General features: G+C 14.8%; 1 protein-coding gene across 1 annotated transcript in view; it reads left to right on the top strand.

Moving 5' to 3' along the window:
- PGAL8A_00050200 (conserved Plasmodium protein, unknown function) overlaps positions 1-6,441 on the top strand; it is a gene marked incomplete at both ends in the record, with an annotated part of 10,965 nt that extends 4,524 nt beyond the window's left edge. The window contains 4 exons of the mRNA XM_028674519.1: positions 42-186; positions 293-1,020; positions 1,316-1,547; positions 1,729-6,441. Of these exons, the coding sequence (XP_028530864.1) occupies positions 42-186; positions 293-1,020; positions 1,316-1,547; positions 1,729-6,441 (5,818 nt within the window). The remainder of the gene's footprint in view (positions 1-41; positions 187-292; positions 1,021-1,315; positions 1,548-1,728) is intronic.
- Between the last annotated feature and the right edge of the window lie 1,502 nt (positions 6,442-7,943).

Below are 7,943 nucleotides of genomic sequence, written 5' to 3'. Positions count from 1 at the left end.
ATTTTTTTTTATTATTTTTTTTTTTTTTTTTTTTTTTTTAGTAAAAAAAAATTAAGTGTTTTAAGTAAATGGTATACTTTATTTATAATAAACATAAAATTTAAGGAAGTTGAAAAAATAATTTGTATGAAATTTTACATTTTTTATTTTTCCAAGTTGTATTTTTACAATAAAAAAATGAAAAGAGTAAGTAGAAAAACAATTAGAATTTTCATTTCCATGTATTATATTCTTTTTTTTTATTGATGTATATAATATCATATATTTATATTTTTTTTTTTTTTATTTTTAGATTGAGTTTTTTTTAAAAAATCGTCTAAATGTTATGATATGCCAGGGTATATTGAAAGAATGGAATCATTATGTTAGAATTAAAAAGGTTAAAAAAGTAATTCTAGAAAAAAAAAAATCATTAATGAAAGAAAAATATTTTCAAATATGGCAAATTAGATATAAAAAAGTAAGAAAGAGAAAAATTGAAGAAAAAAAAATTTACAATGATAGGCAATTAAAAAGAATGAATATTTTAAAAAATATATATTATAAATGGAAGAATAAATATTTAGAAAATAAAAAGATAAAAATATTTGTATGTGTAATTAATAATTATTTATTAAATAAATTAAAATATAGAACTCTTCTTATTATTTACAAAAACAATGAATATTACTCAAAGCTGCAATTATTATTAAATCATTTTTTATTAGATAAAAGCAATAAATTAAAAAGATATATTCTGCATATATTAAAAAGCAATAAAAATAGCAGAATAAAAAATAAAAAATCTTTCCTTTTTTATTGCAATAATATGAAAAGAAGAATATTTACAATTTTAAGAAATTATAAAGAAAAAAGGATAATTTATAAAAAAAATGTACAAATATTGAAATATAGGAAAAAACAAAAAATATTTTATGCTTTAATTAATTTTTATAATTTCATTAAGAAAGTAAAAACCAACTTTTATCATATTCATTTAAATGCTGAATATAAAATCAAAAAGAATTTCTTTACCTATTGGTAAGATTAAAATGAAATAAAAAATTAAAAAAAAATCATTAGAACAAGAAGATAAACAAAAATAAGAAAAAAGAAAATAAAATGATACATTTAATAAATATTTATATGTATATATTATATACTTTTGCTTTTTTTTTTTTTTTTTTTTTTAAATCATTATTCATATGTCTTAATGAATTAATATTATATATTACATTAATTCTGATATTTTCATTACTATTATTATTATAAAATATATATAAATATATTTCAATTATTTCTATATTTATCATTTTTATTATTCTTTATATTTTAGGTTTAACTTTTTGATGAGAAGAAAAAAAGAAAGAGAAATATTTGATAATCTAAAATCAAAAAGAGAAAACAAAATAAAGGAAGAAATATTTTTTGAAATTAAAAGAAAAATAAATAAAAAAAAAAGGATATTTTATTTATTAAATAAAATCAATCAATTAATAAAAAATAAAATGTATAAGTATGGTATTTATAAACTTGAGATATATAGGAAATATGCAAAAATACAAGAGGTTAAAATAAATAAAATATAAATTAAATGAGTTTATATCATTATATTTTTGTTTTACTAAAATATACTATTTCATTTAATTATTTATTTTTTAGAATATTATTTATTTGTTATATATTTTATTATTAATATTAATACTATCTATCTATATATATATAATTTTTTTTTTTTTTTTTTTTCAGAAATTATATTTAAAATTAAGAAAAAGATTAAATAAAAAAACATTAAATAAATGTTTTGAAATTATGAAAATTAGAATAATGAAAAAGAAAAGAAGAGAAAGTGAACATATTATGATCAAACGTTTTTATGAAAATTTAATAAAAAAAAAATACATGAAAATAATTTCTGCAGTTTGTAAAGAAAAAATGAAAAAGATGAATCACATAATTCAAATAGCAAATAAAAATAATATTATGAATTATTTAAAAAGATATTTTGTGATTTGGAATAATTATATTAAAAAAATAAAAGAATATAAAATTATTGATAATATAATAAAATTAAAAAAAAAAGCACGTATTTTTTTCATATTATTATATATGAGGATACAAAATAATTATAATAAAATTTCAATTATATATAGTATTCATAAATTATTTTATTCAAAATTTTATGAAATACCTTCTTTTAATCAAATAATTGAATATAATAATACCAACTCAGAATATATATATGAGAATAAATATCAATGTGTACATAATATTATTACAAAAAAAAATAATAATGAAATAATTGATAAAAGAAATAACATAAACACATTTAATATAAAACCCAAACCTGATAGTAGTATTAAAACATTAAATGCATTTTTAAATTTAAAGAATTTTATAATTTTAAATAAAATCTATATTAGTATGGATAAAAATTTTGATGATTCATTAAGAAAAAAATATTATAAGAGGAATGATAATTTTAACAATTTTTTGAATATATGTTATATTTTAAGAAAAAATATAATAAATAGATTAGTATTAAATTACATGTTAATGTATGATTTTTATGACATTTATAAATTTTTCATACATTTTAAAAAAAAATTTAAAATTTTATACATCTACATTTTTAATTTATTATCAGTGAGAACAAAAAAATTATTGCTAAATTTTTTTAAAAAGAATACATCATTATATTTTATCAAGATAGCTAGTATGAAAGATGAAGAAATTAACAAAAATTTTAAAATCTTATTATTTATTTATTATATTTTTAGTTTCTCATTCACATTTAATAAAAATAATAAAAAACTAAATTATTCAAATATATATTTTATTATAAATCATATATTTGTTAATGAAGGGGATAATTTACAAACAAAATTGAAAACAAAAGAAAATTATAAAAAAAAAAATAATATTAAAAATATTATACAGAAGAAAGAAATTATCAACAAAAGATTATTATTTAGAGAAAGCAATCAAATAATAGACACAAATAATAATGATAAATTGTATTCTTTAAGTGAAAGTAACAGTTCATTAGATATGTCTTATTTATCACATTCATCATATTTATCTTCATCTTCTTCCCTTGTGAAAAATGAAGAAAACGATGACAAAAGAAATTTGAAAATCTTACCAGTAAAAATGGAAAATAATTTTACAAAAAATTCTTTTGAAAAAAATATGATAATTTTTTTTAAAAAATTGCAAAGTTGCATATTAAGTAATTTTAAAGAGAATAATTTAAATATCAAATTTTCCTTTTTATTAAGAATGAATAAAGATAAATTAATTCATATTTATTTATTTTTTAAAAAGCTAAAAAAATCATTGTTTGTATGGAAAGATTACTGTATACTTAAAAAAGAAAGAAAAAAAATAGATATTTTAAAAATAAATAAAATTAATGATAATATAAGAAAAGAATTACTAGAAAAGTACTTTGGTACTTGGATATTGTCATTTAATAAAAAAGTTAAAGAAATAAAAACAAAAAGAAAGAAAGTATTAAGAAAACATATACATTTACTTCTCATTTATTGGTATAAACTTATTAAAGTTAGTAATTATGATAAAACGAAATTTTATGAATTAAAAGGAAAGATTGAAAATAGATTAAAAAGCATTTATTTTAAAAAAATTATTTTATTTTATAAAAAGAAAATCAGAGAAAAAAAGATTTACGAAATTATAGAAAAAGATAAAAACAATAAGACAAAACAATGTTTTTTTTATGTATGGTTATTATTATATCAATATGAGAAGAAAATTTATTTTTTATCAAAAAAAATTAATTCAAGATTATTAAAAATGTTTTTTTGCAAATGGCAATGTTTATATGAAGATAAACAAACATATGGAATTTTTATTAATGTGTTGAATCAGAATATTTTGAAAAAAATATTTAATTATGTAATTTATAGATTTAATTATTATCATTTTATAAAAAAAAAAAAACATTCTTTGCAAAAAAAATACTTTTTAATATTCTATAATATAATTAAAAAAAATCAAATTTTTAATAAATTACAAATATACATATATTCTTCTTTACAATATAAGAAATTAAGTTATTTGTTTTTTTTTTGGTATAATAGGTATAAAAAAAAAAGTAGTTGCAAAAAGAGTTATTTAGAATATCAATCAAAAAAAAAATATTATTTCTTCAACAAATGGATATTTATTTTTGTAGAAAATAAAAAGATATATGATAAAAAAAGAGAACAATTTTGTAAATTTTTTTTAAAGATATATTGGAATAAATGGAGAACTTTTTATCGCTATAAGAAATTAAAAAATAAGAAGAATGAAAATTTATTAAAATATCATTATTTAAAATTAAGAAAAAAATATCAAATGAATTTGTCAATAAACACATTTATAAACAAAAATAAAAAAAAATTAGAAAGCACAGCTTTTAATGCTTTGAAGGAATATAAAAATTTTAAAAAAAATAGTAAAAGTGTTAAAGAATATTGTCAAAAATATAACAATAAATATATTTTAACGAAATATTATCATCTGTGGTTAAGTGAATATAATAAATTACAAAAAATAAAGAGTGCTATTAATCATTTGATTATAATAAACAACAAGAAACATGTAAGAGTAATTGTTAAATATTGGTTACAATATACAAAAAAAAAAAAAAATCTTCGAAATATTTATGAAATAATTAAGCATAAAAATAATAAAATTATTAAAATTATTTTTTACAAATGGAGAAATTTATTTCATTTTATTATATACCAGAAACATAGAATTATGGGGAAATATTTTAACATTTGGATATTTAATTTTAAGTTCGTTTTGTTTATAAATAAAATAAATATTTATTTTTATAATATTTATCAAAACAATATATTTTATTTTTATTTTATTTTAAAAAAGAAAAACGAAAATTTTAATTTACTTCAAAATGGTTCTTTTTTTTTTATAAAAAAACAATTAGAGAGTTTTTTGGATTATAAAAAAGATCTTTTGTATAAAATTTTTACTTCCATTAATACTTACACGAAAAAAAATATTACGTTAAGAAACTTGTTAGAAAACTATAAATTAAGAGTTATTGATAATAATAAAAGGAAATACTTTTCTATTTTACTAAAATATAAAGATGAAAAAAAGAAAAAAGAACATTTGAATAATTTGTTTTTGAAATATATTATAGAAAGAAAATTTATTATCTATAAAAAATATTTCTTCATAATTACAAATTTATACTTTTACAAAAATCATTTGAAGTTTTGTGAAGAAACAATTGAAACTAGAAAAAACAAAAGAACACTACATATTTATTTAAATAAATGGATAAACTACAATATTTATTTTAAAGAAAATTTATTTTTACAAAATTTATGCGATAATTTTTTATCTTATAGAAGAAAATGTGAATTTATAATTTCATTAAAACAATTTTATATAGAAAATAAATGGAAGAATTATTGTGAATATAATTCTCTAATTTTTTATAAAAAAATTCAAGAAAACACATTAGTGAAACTTATAAGGTATTGGAATAATGGATCCTATAATTATTTTGAAAAGAAAAAAAAAGTTATTGACATAAAACAAAAATATAATTTCAATGTGATGAAAAAATATTTTTTTCTCCTAATCTTTTCTATTAACAAAATAAAAATTGAAAAAAAAAATTATGATATAGTTATTTTTAAAAAAAATAAAACAATAAAACAAAAATTCTTTAATATGCTCTATGATATTACTATGAAAAATTTAAATCATTATGAAAATATAAAAAAATTAAGTGATGAGCGTATGCAAAAACAAATATTAAAAAAGTATTTTTATTCTTTATTTTATTTTTTACAGAAGAAAAAAATACTTAAAAATAATCTTCTTCAAATTAAAAATATTAACAATGTTAATCTTATTAAAAGATATTTTTATATTTTTATTTTTAAATATGTAAATAATATTAATCATTATAAGTATTATTATTATAATAAATATTTATCTATATGGAAGTATTATATTGTTATAAAAAGAAATAAAAATGACCAAGAAGAAACAGATGATGAGGAGGTGGATGGAAATTATGGAAATTTTGATTACGATTACGATGAGTATGAAGAAGATGAAGATAAAAAAGTTGAAGAAAAAGATAAAATTAAAAAGAACATTTATGATGGAAATAGTGAATCTGAGAAAAATATAAAAGAAATTAAAGAAAATAATAGTTTACCTTTTGATAATAATATATCAAACAGTTCTTCAGAATATACATTAAAATCTAATTCTCATTTAAATAAAAATGATATAAAAAATGAAAACAAAAATAATCTTACTAATAGAAACATAATTTCTATTAATAGTTATATAGATTCATCATCTGAAACAAGAGAAGAAAGTGATATATCAAAACTTATTAAATTAAATAAAAATAAATTAAAAAGTAAATTAAGTGAAAGCTCTAATTCTTGTTCTGTTTAAAAAAAAAAAAATAAAAATAGTAACATATATATGTATATATATGCATACAAAACTATTATTTGAAGAACAAATGGATATTTTTAATTTCAAAGTGAAACTTAATTTTTTTCTGATAAACTCCAATATAGTATTTTTTGTACCTTATTTAATAAGTGCCAAATTATTTTATTTGGGAAAACTTCAATGTTTTTTTTTTTTTTTTTTTTAAATAATCTTCATATAAATATTTTTTATGAAGAATATAATTATATTTAAAATTTTTTTTTTCTTTTACAGTTTGTACATTTTTAGTAAAACTGTTTAAATTACTTCCGTTGTTTTAATATATTTTTATTTAAAATAATATAATAATTATATATATATATGTATATATACATATATATATATATATATTATATATATATTTATATATATATATATATATATTTATTTATAAAAAACAAAAATTTCCTTTTTTAAAATATTATTTTAATAAAATTACCTACACAATTTTTTATTCATTTTTGATGCATGTGCTACATTTTTAAACTTTATAAATGACTTTTTGAATTTAAGCAATATATAAATTTTTTTAAAAAAAAACTTTTAAAGACTTTTTTTTTAATTACAAATTTTATAATTTTAAATATTATGTTTGTATAATGAAAAAAAAAAAAAAATGAAATTACATGTGTGACAAATTTCTCATAAAAAACGTGTGACTATTTAATTGCAAATATCGTGTAAAAAATGAAGTTCTAAAAATAAATTTAAAGACATTTTTGAAAAAATTTTAAGCTTATCGTTATTTTTTATTTTTTTTCACATTTATGAAAAAAAATTAAAAAAAAATGTATTATTAAAGAAAATTCTTAAATAGTTTTTTCTGAATTTTATTTTTTTCGTTCTCTCTTCTATTTTTACTTAAATAGAGAATTTTTTTTAAGTTAACATTTTCTAAAACATCATTACAGTGAACTTAATTTGTTTATATATACATCCCATTTTAAATGTGTTAATTTTTTAAAAACTATTTTTTATTATTTTTAATATGTATTAAAATCTTTATTATAAAATTACACACTTTTTTTCTTTTTTTTTTTTTTTTTTTTTTATTAGAAAATAAAAACTATTTAAACTCTACATAAATTTGTATAACATTTGTGTAAAATATATATTTTTATTTATTTATTAAATTGAATTAAAATATATATATATATATATATATATATATGTTTATGAAAAATAAATATGTAAATATTTTATGTGTTTCAATATGCAACATTTGTAAATTGTAACTATAGAACAATAAATTATTAGTAATGATTGAGTTTTTTTTTTTTTATTTATGAAAAAAAATATATATTAAAATATATATGTATTTTATTATTTTTATGTATATTAAACCTTTAAGATAAAAAAAAAATTACCTACTGTGTATGAATTTGTTGAATATATTTTATATTTATTGTTTTATAGATATATTTCTTTATTTTTATTCCTTTTTTTTTTTCTTTCTTTTT

This window comes from Plasmodium gallinaceum (genome assembly GCF_900005855.1).
Source record: "Plasmodium gallinaceum strain 8A genome assembly, contig: PGAL8A_v1_32, whole genome shotgun sequence".
NCBI classification, from domain to species: Eukaryota; Apicomplexa; class Aconoidasida; order Haemosporida; family Plasmodiidae; genus Plasmodium; species Plasmodium gallinaceum.
The sequence above is the reverse complement of the archived record's forward strand: the minus strand, read 5'-3'. Positions and strand labels throughout refer to the sequence as shown.